General features: G+C 41.1%; 1 protein-coding gene across 6 annotated transcripts in view; it reads right to left on the reverse strand.

Annotated features, from left to right (window-relative positions):
- Window positions 1–18,286: 18,286 nt before the first annotated feature.
- map7d1b (MAP7 domain containing 1b) overlaps window positions 18,287–22,187 on the reverse strand; it is an 89,893-nt gene continuing 85,992 nt past the window's right edge. For all 6 annotated transcript variants that reach the window (XM_017715926.2, XM_017715925.2, XM_017715928.2 and 3 more), the window contains 3 exons: window positions 21,738–21,804; window positions 20,772–21,007; window positions 18,287–18,896 (listed from right to left, as the gene is read on the reverse strand). In XM_017715926.2, the coding sequence (XP_017571415.1) occupies window positions 18,886–18,896; window positions 20,772–21,007; window positions 21,738–21,804 (314 nt within the window). In that variant the 3' untranslated portion in view covers window positions 18,287–18,885. The remainder of the gene's footprint in view (window positions 18,897–20,771; window positions 21,008–21,737; window positions 21,805–22,187) is intronic.

Here is a 22,187-nt window from a genome sequence, read left to right on the forward strand (position 1 = left end):
CTCTGGCTCTGTAATCACTGCTTTACTGGCTACTTGTTACTTCATTACTTTGTTTGCTTTGTGGCTTCTGTTACTGAAATATCATGGTTTGATGCTCTGAGCTGAGAGTTCAAAGCATACAGTTGCCATCTGAGAGGGAAGCCCTCGGTGAATTAAACAGGGATTTTACTATTTCACACAAATTGTGTGATAAATATATTCGGCACAGAACTCAAGCTCAGCTCAAACCACCAAAACAGAAAGTGGAAATAATTACGTATTTACATATCACTGTGTGTCTGCCCTGGGACGGACTGGTGGCCTGTCCAGAATGTTTCCTGCCTTCCGCCCAACGACTGCTGGGATAGGCTCAGGCACGCTTTGCCTCTCCATCTCAATTTTTATTTATAGTGTCGAAATAACCTTTTATTTTCTCAAAATAATGATGCTTGGGTTCATCATTATTTTGGCCTACCAAGCGAACATCTTGAGAAAATAGGGAGATACAGTTTGAACCAGAATCTAAAGATAAAACAAGCATATTGGCCCTCGTCCCAAACCACTTCTGTACTTCACACACTACACTAATGAATGCACTTCTAATGGTGGCACTCTGTTTTAACACACTAACGCTTTTGTATACGGTTTGGAACACAACCTTTTTCTCCTACTTGGAGGGGCTCCCATTCAAAAAGCCCATCAAACACACTGTAATACTGCACTGCTCATATGTTAACCACGAAATCACGCCTGTGTTCATTTGCATTGAAGCTCTTAGCTGATAAGCCGCGAAATTAACCACTCCTTCCAGTGGAAAGTGTCGGTAGTCTGTCAGTAATTAGTGCCTCTTTTCGTTAATCTCACCCTTTGAGTATTCTAAACATGAGTTGAGCTGAGCTGAATTGCTTACTCCAATGTACTGAACTCTCTTTGTCCTGATGTTGGTTGGACCCTGAAAGCCTGCCCTACAGTGCCTCTGTCCTGTGTTATTATTAGCACAAGAAAAATCCCAGACAGATGCACTAATGCTGTATATCTCTCTACCATTACCCCTCACACATGGCACATTCCTGATAAGTTAGCTAACTATGTCAGCGACTGACCGGCCAACAGAAGGTTAGTCAGGCCGAATAGTCTTTAGCTATGGGTTAAAGAGCCTGCTGCCATAGTTTGTTACCTGATGTTAACATCTTTAGAGATATTTTGATAGCAATACAGAACATGCAAATACAGTGTTTTCTTTTGTTATAGTCAGTATAACAAAGCCATTTTGGTAAGTACTTTTTTAGTCTAATACAAAAAAATGTAAAGGCCTATGTCATTTTTCTAAAGCCATTAGGTAATCCTAAAGTGGCTCATTTTTGCTCACCTCGCTTTGTGCAACGGGGAAGGGTCTTCCCCAAACTGCCCGTTTTAATAAGTGAAAATTGCTTGCTTTCCTCTTGTGTTTTTTGATGATCAAACAATTATAGGTGATGTTAGTGGTTTTACCTGGTAAACTCTAGTGCGCACTGGTGGAGAAACGCTGCAGTGTTTTAAGGTATGAGTTGAAAGTTGATGAGATTAGTGACGTAAGCTGAGGTAAAAAAAATGATCAGCTCTTTAAATGGACTGCAGTCAGTCTAATGTTAATATGACATCCTGACTATGGAAATTACCCAGTGGGGTAGCTGATTTTGATGTTGCAGCCAGTGAACTACAAGAATTTCCATTGTTCTGATTGGCTCTGAATTATTAGGGAACCATGGGATTCAGCCCAGGAAAACCTGTGCACTAAATTGGCCCTGGAAGTGAGCGATGAAACAGAGAATAAGTGGTTTTTCTGTGTGTTTACATGGTCTACATCTTTGTGGCTGAGCTGTTGTTGCTTTTGGATACTTTCATTTAACAATAACTTACGGTTGACTAGGACAGATCTAGCAGTGTAGAAATTTCATGAACCGACTTGACATGACCATGGCAGTGCCACATTTAAAGTCAATATGGCTCATTCTACTACCAGTGTTTGCTTATGGAATTTGCATGGCAATGTGCTAGATTTTATATACTTGTTAGCAATGAGTGTGGCTGAAACACCTGGACTCATATCTAGTGTTTCTCTTGAAATCAAGACCACCAGCTGTACTTTTCCAGTACTAGTCACCACATCACGCTGTACAAATAAAAGATCAGCAAATAAAAGGATATATTCACTTTTGCTTTCACTTTGTTTAAAATTCATCATGAAACTCTTTCTTCTGCCTGTAGTGTCTCTCTGTAAATACTTTAAACATCCAAAATGGGGCTGTGCTTGTGCTCGGCATCTAGGTAATTGATTTCACCCACAGGGAGGAAGACAATGGATAATTTATGTCTTGCCTTTATGTGATGAGTTAAACATACATTGCAGGGCAGAGCCTGAGGCATTCTGATGTTAATGTGAAATAGAGACAATGTTTATACAACAAAATAATAGTTTGCTAAAAGTACAAACAAATTTAATAAAGGAATGAAGAAATGTAGCTGAAAATGGCAATAAAAGGGGCCCAAGCATTGCTTTATGATCAAAATCCCAGTCCTGCAGATTTGTGGCACATGTGGGGTAGAAATTATAGGAAGAGTGAACCAGGAGTTTGTGAGTTTTACCTGCACTGAACGTTCCAAGGCTGGTGACTCTGGTTGATAATTTTTTCTGTCTGTTTTTGTCAAGCTTCCTAACAGTAAGGTTACAGTGGGCCACTGTCCGCCTGTTGAAAGGTGAAGGACCCCTAGCTTTATGCTCAGCGTTTTCTGGGCAGCCCACTTGTGGTTAAGCAGAGTCACTTGTTTTTCACTAACTGTTCAGTTTACTTACTTTCCTACTTCATTTCTTTCTTTCATTGTTCTTTGTAAATTAGTAAATGATTTCATTCTTATCAAGCCAATGGACTGATTCATTCTTGCTGTCCATGCTGCGCCTGTCCTGTAGGCATATGCTAGCATATAGTAGATATCCACTTGTATGGAACCACAGGCTGCCACACAAGAATGAAGACTGACTGAAATGGAACTGAGTAAAAAGAAGATAACTTACATCAAAAATACACAAAAGAAGAAATAAAAGATGGAACGGTTGGCATGAAATGCTCAGTATAATTAGGGTGAATAATAATAATAATAATAATGATAATGATAATAACTATAATAATAATAATAAGTTACATTTATGTAGCACCTTTCTCAAATCCAAGGTCGCTTCACATAGCACGGGCAAAAAAAAAGAAAAGCAAGGTTATGCAAGGCTTTGAAAGTGAGTAGTAAAATGTTTAACTTTATAAGGGATGAGACCGGTAGCCAGTGTAGCTGAAAGAGAATGGGAGTGATGTGAGCTGAATGCTTAGTATGGGTGAGAACTCTAGCCGCAGAGCTCTGAATGTACTGTAGCTTTTGTATAGACTTTACAGGGAGACCAACAAAGAGGGAGTTACAGTAGTCAATACGGAACATAATGAAGGCAAGAACCAGAGTTTTTGCATCTTTATCGGTCAGGAACGGTCGAAGACGAGCAGTGTTACGTAAATGAAAGAATGCAGACGGCACTAGTAGAAGTAAAAGTAAAAGTATCATTTTAAAATGATCAGGAAGGTACAAATCCATCAACATTTTATTTGAGCACATGGACATGAGTATATGGCTAGAGTTACTGCTCAACTCTGCTCAACAATGATGCAGTGTCATAATGTAATCGGAGCTCAGGCCTGTACGTATCAAAGGAGCTGTATGTATCATAGGAGCTCAGGCCTGTACATATCATAGGAGCTGTATGTATCATAGGAGCTCAGGCCTGTACGTATCATAGGAGCTGTATGTATCATAGGAGCTCAGGCCTGTACGTATCATAGGAGCTGTATGTATCATAGGAGCTGTATGTATCATAGGAGCTCAGGCCTGTATGTATCATAGGAGCTCAGTATCATAGCAGCTCAGGCCTATACGTATCACAGGAGCTGTATGTATCATAGGAGCTGTATGTATCATAGCAGCTCAGTATCATAGGGGCTCAGGCCTGTATGTATCATAGGAGCTCAGTATCATAGGAGCTCAGGCCTGTATGTTTCATAGGAGCTCAAGCCTGCATATATCATAGGAGCTCAGGCCTGAATGTATCATAGGAGCTCAGTATCATAGGAGCTCAGACCTGTATGTATCATAGGAGCTCAGTATCATAGGCGCTCAGGCCTGTATGCATCATAGGAGCTCAGTATCATAGGAGCTCAGGCCTGCATGTATCATAGGAGCTCAGGCCTGCATGTATCATAGGAGCTCAGGCCTGTATGTATCATAGGAGCTCAGGTCTGTATGTATCATAGGAGCTCAGGCCTGCAGGTATCATAGGAGCTCAGGCCTGTATGTATCATAGGAGCTCAGGCCTGTATGTATCATAGGAGCTGTATGTATCATAGCAGCTCAGGCCTGCATGTATCATAGGAGCTCAGGCCTGTATGTATCATAGGAGCTCAGGCCTGTATGTATCATAGGAGCTGTATGTATCATAGCAGCTCAGGCCTGTATGTATCATAGCAGCTCAGGCCTGTATGTATTATAGGAGCTCAGGTCTGTATGTTTCATAGGAGCTCAGGCCTGTATGTATCATAGGAGCTCAGGCCTGCAGGTATCATAGGAGCTCAGGCCTGTATGTATCATAGGAGCTGTATGTATCATAGCAGCTCAGGCCTGAATGTATCATAGCAGCTCAGGCCTGTATGTATTATAGGAGCTCAGGTCTGTATGTTTCATAGGAGCTCAGGCCTGTATGTATCATAGGAGCTCAGGCCTGCATGTATCATAGGAGCTCAGGCCTGCATGTATCATAGGAGGTCAGGCCTATATGTGCTATAAAGCTACATGGTAGGACAGTGCCCAAATAAATCATCTTTAAATTGCCCTCCTGCAGAATAAAATGATGATTTAAGCTGACCACTTCTTTATCTGCCTGTTTTAAGAGAAAAAGATCAGAGTTTTCTAAGCTAGATAAGATTAATACAGAGAAACCGTCACCTTACCTCCAGTGCAATGCAGTGTGAGGAAGAAAATGAAAATGAAAGCAGTGAGAAGCTACAAATTCAAAACACTTCCTGTTTTGAGGGGATGGGGGAGGCTAGAGAGGGAGGCTTCTGTTTGTAGAAATAGTCATTTCACTTTCTAATAGTTGATCTTATGGTTAATTGCACAATACTTATACAATAAAATAATGGTGAATTTTCATTGGCCCTCTTTTATATGTGCAAACTGTGCGGTCCTGAAGGTTAGCTTGAAGTTTTGGACTGTGTTCATGAGTTGAACATCATCTCCTTCACTGTAGATGTAAATTTGATCTCAGTTGTTTCTTCCTGAGATTAGCTAGGGCATAACATGACTCCGGACCATTGTTTATGACCTTGAAGCTCACCGTTAAGATGCCAGAAATGAGGTGAACCATTTAAACATACATGGGTTACCCTGTTTCTCATTTATTAGGCTTATATATGTTAACACTCTCTTGTTTATTCATAACAAATATTTATGGGTTTCTAGATGAAGCTTCTCCTCGGCAATGATTCTCAAATAAACATATTGTGCTGTTGACGCAGAATAAGACACACTAGAGGCCACAATTCTCCAGCGAGAAGTGCTCTTTTATTGAAACACCAGCAGAAAATGTACATACAAACACAGCCACATAGCAGGAAGGTCACATTTAGAATCTAAGGTCACACTTGTCCTGAACCCTGCAGCACAACATGCAGCCTTGAGAGCTTATCGTGTCAAGTTCAGTGAGGCGGTATGAAACTGCTGCAGAGCTCTTCAGAGTTTATCACTTTTTTGCATTACTGTTGTAGCAGTTTTCACACCTGAATCATGTCAAGATGGACAGCAGTGGCAAGAACTGCAAAAAAAGGTGCCGCTGAGAAGACAAGAATGAGAAAGCTACTTAAAGAGGATGAGGACATATCCGAGCAGGTGGACAGTGAGAAATGCTGACCTTACCTTACTTAACCAGCAGTACTTTGATGCATATTGCCTGTCAGGATTATAATTTAACCAGTTTTGCTGTTGAACATTTTCCAGTGTTGACATTAATTGATCATTGACTTTTGAAATTTGAATTATTTATGTCTAGAATTCTTATGGTTTAGCTAGACAACAAATGCATTTAAAGATTATTGTCTTACAGTGTTTCTTCTTTCAAATCTGAAAGCAGACACAGAGCAAACCATTTAAATTGCGTTTTTCTCCACGTTTTGGAGTTACAAGCCTGAACACCCAGCGGAAACTGTGGAACCAGCAGGTAGAATAGACTGTTCTGAATGGAAACTCTGTATACGTTCCCTAGGTCACAGCTGCAGCCTGCAGTGAGAGTGGATTATAGGAATGTGCCCCTGTCCCGGAACAGCAGCCTGGCTTTCCATACATACAGGTATATCCAGTCTATACAGGTTGTCATCCAAATGAGGGGTGTGAGCAGAAACTGCCGTGTGAAGATAAAGAAAAATACAAATCAAATGACTGCCAGCTCACTAACGACCTGCAAACCTGAGTTCTACTGCAAATTTGAATGGGCAAAAACGACAATCTTCAGCTCTTCTCACCCACACCACGCCCACCTCCTCTACACTGGCTCTGTCACCGCTGTCCCCTGCTCATCTCGCTATCAATGAGCAACACATCAACAGGGCCGAACTTAGGCCCGATCGCATTTCACACCTTGCCCCTACCACTTGGCCCTTAGCCCTCTGTTTTATGTGTTCACATCTAGGGTTAGGGTGTCCCAATTTTTGTTGAGATACAGGGGTAGGGCGAAGTGTTAGGGCTGCATGACCCTCCAAACAGAGCTTTTTCAGAGGCTTGCTCCAAACGGAGTGATGTGAGAATAAAAACTGGCAAGATGGCTGCGCGAGTGACCAAAGAAGCCTGCAGATGTGAAAACGTTCTCCATTAAAAAATTACAATAACCGCTGTTTTATCTTAGTTTAATGTTACTTCAGTGTATTACGGTCGTATACTTGTTTATTTTGAGGATTGTCCCATTTCATAGGGCAAGATTTCAACCACTACCCCTAGTAACTCTGTTCCAAGGGTTTAGGGTGACACTTGAATACAAGGGTTAGGGGTAAAAAGAAGAAATGGGATTGGGCCTTAGTCTCTCAATTCTCTCTAAAGCACTGCTCTGATCAGCTAACCAATTTTCATAAACATCTTCAGAAATCACTGGAATTTTATTCTGTTCCCACAAGCGTTAAAACATCAATCATCATACAAATCACAAAACAATGAACAGCATTGGACTTATGACTCTAGGCCAATAGCCCTGATCAGTAGCCCGGTCTTTGAATGCCTGGTCCTAGCCCACCTGAAACCATTACAAACCTTCAGCTGGATCCCCTACAGTTTGCATAGACAGCTAACAGGTCTGTTGATGATGCCATCAACTTAGCCCTGATTTTTTTTCTACCACAACGGCTCCAGAGACAAATGTGAAAGAAGAAGAAATATTATAATTCCAATAATATTTAACAATTTGATAGATCTTTTTTTTTTGTAAGTTAAAGTCCTTGGTGCATGCCCCGTCGTTGGCACTGGTCTCCTAACGTCTAGACACTTGCAGATCGACCTGTATAGGGACTGGACCTACCCACCCACCCACACACAAGTAAGAACGTGGGTGGGTGGGTGGATATGTTATATATCATAATAACTAATTATGATGTATAGGTACTTGCATCTTGTGCCACACACACATGTACACACACACACACACACACACACACACATATATATATATATATATATATATATATATATATATATATATATATATATACACTTTTTAAAAAATGCTTAATAATGTAGTAATGTAGTAATAAGCAGCCAGTTAATTACAAGCTATTGGCTTGATGAGGCTTAATAAGAGCATTAGCAAAGTAATATAAGGTCACAGGACAGCCTCATCATTGTTTTCGTTTATTACTTTTTTTACACAAACTGTAGTCACCATGTGCCATCAGGCCCCTACACTGGGAAAAAGTGTTGATTCAAATATTTCAATCAGTTGCGCATGAACAAAATGTGTTACATCGACCCACTTATTACCAAACTGTTTAAACGGAAGGAAAGTTATTATTCAGGCCTCAAAGTAAAGGCTGGGGCCAAGGTGGAAGAGACCTGGGTACAAAAGCTTCTCTTTAGAGCTCATTCTCACACAACTGAGATGGACTTGCGAAGTGGTTTTGACAACAGGCCGACACATTCGGAACACACCCCATTTTTTGCAGCTGCTGTTTTGGTACATTTGTTAAAGCCAAGATGCTTTTCTCCTCAATGTGACACAACAGTACAGCATCAATATGCCTGTATGTATGTAGCTCTAGAAAGTAAGTATGGCATGTAACCTTTTCCACCCACTGTGAATGAATGAGTTGTTGACCGGCTGTAAAGAGAAAACAGCCTATGAAAAATGGCCTACAATAACATATGCAAAGTGGTCATATATGCAAAGCTAAACTGCTGAGAAGCAGTGCCTATTTGAATCCTATTTGTGTCCTCAAACAGACATGCTGGTGTGAAGAACACCAGTACTGACTTTGTGTAAAATGATAGTGCCTCAAATGCAGAACATGATTGTGGGAGAGGGAAGTGTGACCATGTACAGTTTCCTCACTACTAAATATTCCACAGTCAACTGTCAGTGGTATTATAACAAAGTGGAAGAAACTGGGAACGACAGCAACTCAGCCACGAAGTGGTAGACCACGTAAAATGACAGAGCGGGGTCAGCAGATGCTGAGGCACATAGTATGCAGAGGGGCCCCTTAGTTCCAGTGAAAGGAACTCTTAAAGCTTCAGCACAAAGAGATTTTGGACAATTTCATGCTCCCAACTTTGTGGGAACGGTTTGGGGACGGCCCCTTCCTGTTTCAACATGACTGCTCACCAGTGCACAAAGCAAGGTCCATAAAGACGTGGATGAGCGAGTTTGGTGAGGAAGAACTTGCCTGCACTGGCCTGCACAGAGTCCTGACCTCAACCTGATAGAACACCTTTGGGATGAATTAGAGCGGAGACTGGGAGCCAGGCCTTCTCGTGCAACATCAGCGTCTGACCTCACAAATGCGCTTCTGGAAGAACGGTCAGAAATTCCCATAAACACACTCCTAACCAAGATGGCGCCACGTACGGCAGCCCTGGCGTTCGGGTGCTCTTTGTTTTGTTTGTTTTTGTGCGTTATTCGTGTGTCTACGTGCTCCTACAGCCGCGAGTATTTATTTATGTGGACTTAATTTTGCATGCCTATTACTACTTGTTTTTATGTTGCACCTTCATGTCGAAGCAAATTCCTAGTCTGTGAATCCTGTTCATTGACAATGGCAATAAAACATCTTCTGATTCTGATTCTAAACCTTATGGAAAGCCTTCCCAGAAGAGTTGAAGCTGTTATAGCTGCAAAGGGTGGGCCAACATCATATTAAACCCTATGGATTAAGAATGGGATCTCACTCAAGTTCATATGTGTGTGAAGGCAGACAAGCGAATACTTTGGGCAATATAGTGAATATTCATTCTTACTCAATTTTATACAATTTTATATAATATCTCTGTGTGTGTGTGAATAGGTACATATATATATGTATATGTATATGTTCATGTATATGTATATGTATATATGTACCTGTACTAATAATATGTTTCATGTATTATCATGTAAACCTCTATATGTAATATTTATTATACATATGTGTATTATATAAATAATAATAATAACAATAACAATAATGGGAACAACAATACATAATAATATGTCTCTTGTGTATTTGTTGTTTCTGTAGGTTTGCAATGTTTTTCTAACGTTTTGTCCCAAAAATGTATGTAAACAAATGTGCTCAGACACACAAAAGTCCAGTTTGAGTGAGTGAGGGGCTGTTAATCCATTAATGACCGCAACCAAGACAACATCACAACAAATAAAGAGCTCTAAAAGAGGCTCACAGTCAGTTCCAGCAAATAGTGTGTGCCGAGTCCCATTTGAAAGGCCTGCAACCTTTGTAGGTCAAAGGTCAGCATGAGGATGTACACATGTGCTACATACCCATGAGGCATCTGGTTCACACAGTAGTTGCTGTCAGTGACTGTCCGCATTTTAACTCCTGAGAATAATAATAATGATAACAACGAAACCAAGACGTATTTGGGGTTCAGCAAATGTGCTCCTGGTCAAATGATATGTTTTGTTGATTTTCTAAGAGAAAATTAGTGAACAGGTCCTCTACAGAGAACACATATATGATATGCTCCCCTTCGGAGAATCAGCCTCTAAAATAAACTGAGGCGGTATGTAGTTTGTGTCTCTGGGTTGCAGCTGCATTGCTTTGACCTTGAATAGCTGTGTTAGAAATGAATGTCCTGCCCTCTTCTGGCTGAATCTGAAATCTCCCACCATCCAAACAATGCTGCCCCACACACAACTACAGTCCAGTTTTGGGCAGAGAATAAGTAACTTGCTTGGCCTTATGCTGTGCTGATGTTGGAAGAGAGGAATGGGATGTCTACCCTATACTTCTCTATCACTACCTCCCCCCCCACACCCCCCATACTTCTGTTCAAAATCCTTAATCTTACATGATTATTACTTTAAATCAGACTTGTACGTACTCCTTCTGTTTCTTCTGTCTGCAATCAGTTTCCTCAGTTATATTATGTAATGTGGCCTTAAGTTACAGCTGATCTCTCTGTACCAGAGAATGTGACAGTGTCTCCTTTCCAGAGAAACAGGCTCACTTTGCATTAGCCCACCCCGGTTCTGGCTCCTCTCTGGCTTTGAACCGTTCAGTATCAACCACACCTGTTTCTATGAATTATTAAGGGCCTGTCCCAAACTCTGCACTTGCAGTTTGTGGTTTTGAGCACCTCAGAGACTCAAGACTCGACTCTGATTCATGTCACAGATATTCAAGACTCACACCACAGACTCGAACCTGGGATTTGTACCTCAGGGTCGCGGGACTTAGCTCGAACTTACACCACAAAGACACAAGACTTGACTTGGACCCACACCACAAAGACCTGAGACTCAGACTCACACCTCAGAGTTTCAAGAACTGACTCGGACTCGCATCTTAAAGCGTGGAGACTTGACTCTGACTCACACCCCAGAGACTCAGAACTCAACTTGGACTTGCACCTCAGAAACCCGAATCGGACTTCCACCTCAGAGTCTCAAAATGTAACTCGGACTCTAACCACAAAAACTCAAGACTTAACTCAGACTCGCACCTCAGAGGTTTGAAACTCAGCTCACATGAAGCAACTTATGAACATCTTTGTTTGTTAAAACAAAACATGTACTTGTATGGACTCACAAGCGGCATGTCAACGCTGAGTGTTGAGCTGGGCACCTGGGAGAACACAAGACATGAAGTAAAAGAGACTTCCAATGTGTAAATAGCTGTTGTTGGGCAGCGTTTGTGCCTACCACCCTGTAGAGGTATGTGGATATTGATGATCTGCCTGCTATCCTGACCATTCAGTAGTGCTGGGTGGTGAGTTCCTCAGCTGTGTGTGTTCCTAGTCTTTAAAGGTGCTGTGTGGAGATCTTTGGAGATCTATTAGTGGAAATGGAATATAGTCTAAACTATGTTTTCATTAGTATATTATCACCTGTATCTACGATTCATTGTTTTTTACAGTAGGGAGCAGCTCCTCTTCCAACACAGGCCACCATGTTGCACCACCATGTTTCTGCATGTCACGTTTTACATTGAAGCAGCAGCTAAAATTTGGTGATGTTATGGTTGAAACACATAGAAAGAAGAAGAATCAGTAGTTGCTGCCAGTGCAGGCTGACCATTTTGTGTTGTAAAAAGTTTTATGACTAAATTTGGCAGGAAACCTGATGTACTTCGTCCAGTGGTGGATGAAGTACACAAATCATGTACTTGAGTAAAAGTAGAGATGCCCAAGGTAAAATATCACTCCAGTAAAAGTAGAAGTTCCTCCCTTTAGACCTCCACTGGAGTAAAAGTACAAAAGTACTTTCCCTCAATTGTACTGAAGTATCTAAAGTAAAAGTATTAAAAGATTCATTAACTTAATCTTGTAACTAAGTTGCATTAAGTTTAGTTAAAAACTGGCTTTAAACTCAGGATCACAAATGAGTTTCCTTTACTATGTTGATCTGTAGGTCTCTGTTCATAAATATAAAGTAATTTACTATAAAATGAAATGGTGTTTGTATAAATTCAGAAAAAAAGCTGCGTCAGTCTCGACTGTATATGTGGACATATTTCTATATTGTGCTCTATTTACACAAAGTTAGGTTAGTTCATCATTTATGTTGGAATAGGCACTTCCAAAATTTTACACTGCTGCACTGACGTTGAACCATGTGCTGCACTCGGTCGGTATGACCAACAGGTCAAAACAAGCTCAAAACTTGGATCAGCTCCAACCTATAGTCCAGCCTTTTCTGAACCCCCTCCAGTTTGCATATCAGCCCTGCCTGGGAGTTGAAGACGCCATCATCTACCTGCTCAACCAAGTATACACTCACCAGGATAAGCCAGCCAGCACTGTGAGGGTCATGTTTTTTGACTTCTCCAACGCATTTAACACCGTCTGGCCCGCTCTTCTGGGTGATAAGCTCACAGTGATGCAGGTAGATGCCCCCCTCGTGTCCTGGATTGTTGACCACCTGACTGGCAGACCACAGTATGTACGTCTGCAGCACTGTGTGTCGGACAGAGTGGTCAGCATCACTGGAGTTCCACAAGGAACTGTCCTCTCTCCCTTCCTCTTCACCCTCTACACCACGGACGTCAGCTACTGCACAGAGACTTGCCACCTTCAGAGGTTTTCTGACCACTCGGCAATAGGTGGATGTATCAGCAAGGGTGATGAGGATGAGTACAGGGTGAAGGACTTTGTCGCATGGTGTGAGCAGAACCACCTGCAGCTCAATGTGACAAAGACAAAGGAACTGGTGGTGGACCTGAGGGGGGACAAGGCACCAGTGACCCCTGTGTCCATCAGGGGGGTCAATGTGGACACTGGAGGATTACAGATATCTGGGTGTATACAGTATATTGACAATAAACTGGACTGGGCTAAGAACACTGACGCCCTCTACAGGAAGACGCCTGAGGTCCTTCAACATCTGCCGGACTATGCTCAGGATCTTCTGAGTCTGTGGTGGCGAGTGCTATCCTCTATGCTGTTGCATGCTGGGGAAGCAGGCTGAGGGTGGCAGATGCCAACAGACTCAACAAACTGATCCGCAAGGCCGGTGATGCTGTGGGTGTTGAGCTGGACTCGCTGACGGGAGTGTTGGAGAGGAGGACGCTGTCTAAGCTGCAGGCCATTATGGACAATGGCTCCCACCCACTCTACGACACAGTGATGAGACACAAGAGCTCATTCACCTCAAGATTCATTCTACCGAAATGACCACAGAGCGCCACAGGAGGTCATTCATACCTGTGGCCATCAAACTCTATAACTCCTCCCTCAGTGTGTGATTCACAAAGTGTGGCTCATCTGTGCAAAAGTCATTACCACATTGTTCATATGTGTAATAAGAATAATTGTGTGTGCAGAAACTCAGAGGTGCTATACTTTTGAACTGCTTTATACTATCCATCCATTTTCTAAGCCGCTTCTCCGTCAGGGTCGCAGGGGGGAGCTGGAGCCTATCCCAGCAGTCTTTGGGTGGAAGACACAGACAGACAGTCAGACACTCTCTCACTCACACACACACACACACACACACACACACACACACACACACACACACACACACACACACACACACACACACACACACACACACACACACACACACACACACACACACACACACACAATTGGCCTGACTGCATGTCTTTGGACTGTGGGAGGAAACCGGAGAACCTGGAGGAAACCCACGCAGACACGGGGAGAACATGCAAACTCCACACAGAGAGGACCCCGGTCACCCGGCCGGGGAATCGAACCCAGGCCCTCCGTGCTGTGAGGCAACAGCGCTACCCACCACGCCACTGTGCCGCCCCCTGCTTTATACTAGATGTTTCATATTTATTATCACAGTCACCGCTACTTTACTGTATTCGTAAGAACTTAAATCTTGTGTACATATAGCAAATTTCTCTTTATCTTTGTTTTAAATTATTAAAGTGTTTACTCTTTTACATAAATGGTTGCAACTGTAACAACTGCAATTTTCCTCTGGGATCAATAAAGGATTCTGATTCAGATTGTGATTCTGAAAACAATGTGACCGCTGTGACCTGATTGGTGTTCTTGCTTTGTGCTTCTTTCGTTTTGATGAAAAATGTTACATTTTTATAAACACATAAACCAAAAGGAACAACAGATTTCTCAAAATGTAGTGGAGTAAAAAGTAAGATATTTGACGTTGAAATGTATTAGAGTGAAAGTAAAAAGTTGCCCACAATGGAAAAACTTCAGTAAAGTACAGGTACACAAAAAATACTTACATACAGTAACCAATTACATTTACTTAGTTACTGTCCACCACTGCTACTGACTGCACCTTTAAACGGCTATCTCACTCTAGAAACTACTGCAGCACAGCTGTGAAAATGTTTACAACAGATGTTATGAAGGGAACATTTATCATTTTGACCAGAGTTTAGTTCATCAGTAATCTACTCCGTATCTAATCTGAAATATTGAAGTGGACTAGCTGGCTGATTTCTGCTCCATTCCTCATGTTCCTCCACTCCTCCACAGCAGCAGTAGTAAATGTGTAGGAGGAAAAGAGTGGTAGCAGGAGAGGTGGAGAAGAGTGATAGGAACATTTTGAGGATGCTGTGGAAAACTAAGTGGAACAATTGCCTGGAACACTTATAATTTCATGACAGGTGTGAAACCCTTCTTTAACTCAGCCTGGTCTACTCCTGGAATTAACATGGTTCATGCTAACTTTTCTCAAGAAGGCATTTGTTCATTTCATGCCATAAATACAGTCTGCCATACCTACGTTGTTTCGTGCGACAAACCATTTTCAACTCATCCCTGGAACAGACTAGCTACAACATCTCATAAAACTTATAATGGTTTAATAACATCCCCAACACCTTTATATAGTCTCTGTCTGCATCATTCTACTGACTAAGTTCAAACTGTGGTCCCACAGAAATAAAAGAAAAACAATGAAATATTCAGAACTTCAATGATGTTACGTATTTAACCTCTTCAACTCCTTGAGACCACCACTAGTTCCAAAACGCAGTTGGTCATGTTCTTCATAACTTTCATATTTCACAAGCTACATTCAGAAGCTGGGCATCGTCTGAGGCTGTAACTCTTCTTTCCAGTCAAATAGATGGTGATGTCATTTTAAACCCTTATAATAAAAGAAGCTGAACTCATAAGTTCTTTAGTACTGAAAGTCGACCCATTTTTCCACAAATCTGGGCTATAAACTGTAAACAGACAGCGTCTCTTCGGTGATCTGCTCTGGAAAATTTATTTTTATACAGTAACACAAAGGGCGTCTGAGATTTTTGGCTTTCAGCAGTAAACGGTAAGCATAAAGCAACATGAGTAGATCATAAAACACATTTACTGTTCATTTGAGATTATGTTACAAAAATCATTTTAAAAATAAAATAAACGTTTACATTTATTTCATGCAGTTATTGAATAATTTGCCTTGTGATTTGGTCACGTAAATTCAGACGGACAAACCAAAATATACCCTGGTCAATAAGAGTTTAAACACAGGGCATTAATGGAGGTAGTAATAAGCTGAATATATACAAAATTATCATCTATAGGGTACTTTCTTTTGGGAGGTTGAACATAGTTAAACATGGCCCAATAAAAAACAACATAAGCTTGGCCTAAAATGCCATCTGCTATTGGAAATTCTGTACACATTCATGTATCTTTATCTGTGTATCTGGGGTTTAGGCTACCATCTATTCACTTCCTCCTGTTCCCAAAGATTTGTGTGAAAATTTTTTTTTGCAGAACTCCAAATAAAAACGCTCTGCTCTCTGTCGTCTCCTGGTTGTCAGGGTATGCAGTCACTATGAGTTCTACTCCAATCTGTGCAGAGTCTATCAGATCTATTTTAAGATAATTCTAGTGATACACTGAACGTCTAACATCTCTCTTCTCTCTCTCATTATGAGGTCCTCAAAACCCCCATAGTGAGCACTAACAGCTGTGTCTGTGTCTGCATTCCTGTCTGAGGCCTGCAGTAACTCATGCGTTAGAGGCCCTGGAGGTTCATCCTCTGTGCTATAGAGAGCAGAGTGATGAACACACGTGCTCTGGGTAACCTGTGAACTTCTAACAACATACACACGTTAAAGCATTCACATCAGGTAATCCCCCCAAATCAGGTCACACTGTCAGACAGTGGAAAGTACGTAAGTGACTGTGCTCTCCATTACACACTCTTAACAAAAGGTGCCTCTTTGAGCAGTGCTATACAAGAACCCTTAGAGAACCATGTTTAATAATGAGATTTGTGCTTGTGAAGAAGCTTTAATGTAACATACAACATGCAATGAAAAGGTTCTTCACAAATTTATTAGTACTTTTTAGCACCTCTGTATTTTATTAAGGTTATTTAAAATTTAGAAAGTTTTTTCACATTCACACATCCATTTGCCAAAAACCAAATCTCCGAAGGACCATTCACTGAAGAGAACCACAAATTACTCCTCTGTGATATAAAGCTGGTGGTGTAGTGTAGTGGTTAACACCTCTGCCTTCTACACTGTAGACTGGGGTTCAATCCCCCACCTGGGTAAGCACCCTACACTATATCAGTAAGAGTCCTTGGGCAAGACTCCTAACACCACCTTTGCCTACCTGTGTAAAATGATCGAATTGTAAGTCGCTCTGGATAAGAGCGTCAGCCAAATGCCGTAAATGTAAATAAAGCAAAGCACCCTTTCTGACACCTTTATTTTCAAGAATGTACTTCAGCCTTAGGGCATGATTGTACTGAAAAAATATTTTAAAAATTCAAGTAACTCAACATAAAAAATTTTAAGTTTTGTCCATTTAACATTTTGATATCTGGGTTTCTTTGTTGTTTTTGCAGTGGAGTGCAACACCTCACCTTCAGATTTATTGCTATGTGACATCCATCCATCCATCCATCCATCCATTTTCTAAGCCGCTTCTCCGTCAGGGTTGGGGGGGCTGGTGCTGGAGCCTATCCCAGCAGTCTTCGGGTGGAAGGCAGGATACACCCTGGACAGGTCGCCAGTCCATCGCAGGGCTATTTGACATGCAACTTCAAATTCATTAAGGCTGGTTTTACACAAGGAAACTTCCATGCCGCTTTAGTTTGTTTAAACTAATGTTGATGGACAAACCCAAATTATTCGCTTTTTTACATTGAGAAACATTTTTCTTAAAACCTTTTTGCTCACGCAGAGCTTCTGAAAGATTCGGCCTCTCTGAGATGCTCTTTTTATACCCAATTGTGTTACTGACCTGGTGTCAATTAACCAATATGCGCTTTTTCTAGCATTACACAACTTTACCAGCCTTTTGTTGCTCCGTCACAACTTATCTGGAACATTTTGCTGGAATTGAATAAAAAAAAACAAACATTTTCAGTTTCAACATTTGATGATGTCTTTCTACTAATTTTAATTAAACATACACACTTAACAAAGGAAACGGTTCTAAATAGAACCGTGAACACTCAAAGAACCCTATGCACGATTAACGGGTTCTTGGCATCATGAAAGCGTTCTTCAGATTAACAAGTTGATATCGTAACAATAGCAGAACCCTTTTTGGTGCTATATAGAACCTTTCCCAAAACCATCTACAGCACACTGTCCATCAATCTAAAGAACTCTCTTGATGGAAAGAACCCTTTAATCGTGCAAAGGGTTCTAGCATGTATGTGTAGAAACAGCTTTGGTGACTATTTCAGCTTTTTAGCATTACTAGCTTGGCAGCTCCAGCTCTAAACCTAAGAAGCAAAACTTGGACACCAAACAGGTCTGATTGATTGGATTGATTGAGTAGAAAATCATGTAAATTAGATAAATTAGATGCTGTCTGTTGAGAGAGCTCGAACAGACTTTTTGTTAAACCAGGAGTGTCAAACTGAGTTCCACCTGGGCCACAGCTCTACAGAGCTTATCATTTTACCTCGTCTAACACCCTGAATTCAGTTCATCTAGGCCTTGCTCACTTGCTGATGCCTTGATTCAGGCAAGTTTAATGGGGCAGAACATTAAACTCTGCAGAGCTGTGGCCCAAAAGGAGTCCAGTCTGACACCTCTGCCTTAAAGACAAACTCACACGCACACAAAAATACAACTTCAAGCTCCCTTTCATAAAGATTTATTCCACAGGTCAGGCAAATATACATTTACATACCTCCTCTGCTAACGCGTCCGATGTTAAATAACTCAAGAATTCAAGACAAAACACACACACATCTTTTTTTTCTGAAATTAAAAGAACAACAGAGATATATCATAAGAACAACAACATCAATAATTATATATCATAACAATAGCCAAATATTGTATATTTCCAAGTTGCTCTCTAAAATTCCTTAAACAGTCTTTTAAGGTGCGCCACAAAATTGCTGGGTGACGATTCGATAAAACTCAACACTGTTGCACCATGACACACGGTGAGAAAGACGGAAACACTTATTTTTGTTTTGTTTTGCTTTGTTTTTTTTGCAAACTTTATCTTGTTTAATATGTAAATAGGATGAATGTCCTCGTCTCTGTGTCTTCAGCTGCTCGTTTCCTCAGAGACAGCAGAGAGGCTTCGGCTTCACCCAAACAGTTTCAGCCGTCGCTCTGACGGTTTGGCACACTTTCGCTGGTGGATCTGCACTTGCTGTATTTATACATGTTGGTGGCTCCGTAAGGCTCGTCCTTCTGGGTGGCTGACCGCTCACAGGACTTCTGCAGACCAGAAAGCACAGAGAGACTTTGTTAAAATATGCTTCCCATTGGAAATTAATTCATGATGAGCTGAACAGTCTGGGGAAGATGCATTAGAAGATTCTGGCTTCACATCTTCTTCAGTTAAAAGGTCAAATAAATGTGAGAAGTTATCATGATAAACTGTCACGATGACCTTTTCTGTGTATATAATAGATCTGCCCATGCAAGTGAAAATAAGTTAACAACTACCTGGGACAACATGTCAACGGCCTAAAATCACCTTAGCAACCACCTGGGACAACATAGCAACAGCCTAACAACCACCTGAGATACCATATCAGCAACCTAGCAAAATCTTAGCAACCATATAATACCCATCAAGAAGTAACAATAATCTGGAATACCACAGTAATGTAATAGCAACATCTTAGGAACTATCTGGGATACTACAGCAATGGCCAGGCAACATCATAGCAACCACCTGAGAAAGTATAGCAATGGCCTAACAAAAACTAAGCAATCACCTGGGATACTACATGAACCACATAGCAACACTTTAGCAACCACCTGCGACAACATAGCAACAGTCTAGCAACCACCTGGGATACCATAGCAGCAACCTAGCAACATCTTAGCAATCATGTAATAGCCAACAAGCAATAACAACAAGCTGGAATACGATAGTGATGTCATAGCAACAACATAACAACTACCTGGGATACTACAGCAACAGGCATGCAACATCTTATTAGCCACGTGTTATATCACAGCAACAGCCTAGCAACCATGTGAGATACCAAAGCAGCAATGTAGCAACATCTTAGCAACCACGTAATACCCAACAAGCAATAACAATAAGATTTAATACCACAGCAATGCCATAGCAACATCATAGCAACTACCTGAGAAATCACAGTAATGGCATAGCACCATCCTAGCAACCAGCTAATACCCACCAAGCAATCCTCTAACAACATGCTGGATAACCATAGCAATCTCACAGCAAGATCATAGCAATTATCTGAAATTATTATATAAACTTCATTAAGTTATCTAAAACCACCAAAGCCCTACAACTGCTTTAATTTTTGAGTTATTCGCTGGTTTTGTGACTTTTCCATGATCCAACAGCACTGCAGAATAAAATCCTTCATATTAACACTAGTATAAACGTTATACATATAGATATAGATTTAACATGTGTGCTCCTCCTGCCTGTGTGCAGATGTTACAGTCTAACTTATGGAAACACTATTGTTCACTCATTCATTCATCCCATCTGTAGACAATTTGGCCATTTTAAAAGAATGGAAAAGTGATGGTGTACTCCAATCATAAAGTTATGGCTATTTCATGAGACTGAATCGAATCAAATAATTTTTGCGCTTTAGTTTAATGAAACTTGTCTATTAATGATCTCAAAAATAAAGGCTCATCTAAAATCAGCTCTTGTCATTCATTCTTCAGGGAAGTGCTCTCAGACTGTCTGAGGTTTGCGAACCTTTATGAATGTTTTTAATACAAATGTTCATGTTTTCTTTGTCATTTTACAGTAACTATACATTTTATAGCCTAAGCTGGTTTATTTATATCACATATGCAAATGTCAGCACTCCTCAGCACTCAGACCTTTCAGATATTTGAACCTCCTTTGGGCCAAAAGACTTTCAATATGTACTTTTAACAGTAGTTTGGAAGAGAAAACTGTCAAATCAGTACTTAGGCAAAACCTGCTCTTCATACCAAGGAAGACACTTGAATGAACATGAATCAGACTGTCAAACATTCAAACTTCAAAAGAAACTTTGAAAAGAAAAAAAAAAAAGAAGGCAAGGTGTCTCCAAACGGAATATATAAAACTAGAAAAATGTGTGTGTTTGGTGATTTTTTTACCTGCCACATGTTGGGGCTTCATAGGACCTGCCTTCATCAGGTAGGGCTCCCCTCCCTCAAAGGCCATGATTGGGTCAGTCTGTGGCTGGCCCTGCCCACTGTTGCCGCTGCTGTTGTGATTGGACAGCTGGATGATCTCCTCAAAGTCAGCAGCTTCCCCATTGGATGACAGGCCATTGTGGTGTTTGGTGGGCTGGACTCCATTCACCACTGGAGAAGACCCCCAGGCCACAGGACTGAGAGAAAACACATAACAGAGTGAGCACATTAATATGTGATAGAGCCGCTTTCAGCTGTGCATGATACCAGCTCCACACACACACACACTACCAAAACACTACCATATCAGTGTCACTGCTGTGCTGAGAATGTAAAAACGTCAAAATAATATCTCAACAATAGTGATCTTGTGGTGAGAAACTGACCAATGATGAATGGAGCAGAGAAGGGGTGATAAAATATACAGCAACAGATGAGCTACAGTCTGTAATCGCAAACCAACATATAGATGGGGCTCAGGAAATGGACAATGAGTGGAAGCAAAAGATAGGTGTTTCTAATAAAGTGGCCAGTAAGTGAAAATGTACAGGGAAGATGTTTCTAATAAAGTGGCCAGTGAGTGGAAGTGGAAGGTGGATGTTTCTAATAAAGTGGCCAGCGAATGGAAGTGGAATGTGGGTGTTTCTTATAAAGTGGCCAGCGAATGGAAGGTAGGTGTTTCTACTAAAAGGGCCAGTGAGTGGAAATACATGTTTTTTTTTTCTAATTTGCGCTCCATGAAATCCCCATGGTGGCACAATTCACTTATACATATCAAACATCTAAATTTCACAGATTTTTTGTCCTTTTAACTAGTGATACAGATGGTGTGGATGACATACACTATGGACCATATAACCCGGTCTTCACAAAGGAAACAATGTCACCATCAAAGCAAACAACTGTGTCATTTTCTACTGTATTTACCTCACTTTCACGTCTCCCTGTGATTGGTTATTGAGGGTCGCAGAAGGATTCAGTGAGGTGGCAGGATCTGCAAGAAAAAAATGACACTATTTGGTAAACTCACCGTTACATTACAGTCATATCTCATGCCTGTATATCATTCTTCTCCTATCTCAAAATATCTCTATTATATTACACACACCATCACACCCTTTTGCCTAAAAACACAGCTAGAAGTAAAAGGGATATGATAGCACCTCCACTGTCAGACTTGTGCTATTGCAAGCACTGAGGGTCTTTCTTGCTATTGCACTACAGCACATCACCTCTCGTTTCTCATGGATTTTCCTCTGATGTGTTTGAAGCCTGTTGCTGCAGTTTTTCAAACATTCAGCTGTGCAGCATCATTGTAGAAGACAACAGGGTACAAAGATCAAGCCTGAAGTATCTAGCAAGAAAGTTCCTGACGGC

This window comes from Pygocentrus nattereri, chromosome 11 (genome assembly GCF_015220715.1).
Source record: "Pygocentrus nattereri isolate fPygNat1 chromosome 11, fPygNat1.pri, whole genome shotgun sequence".
In the NCBI taxonomy this organism is placed as follows: domain Eukaryota; kingdom Metazoa; phylum Chordata; class Actinopteri; order Characiformes; family Serrasalmidae; genus Pygocentrus; species Pygocentrus nattereri.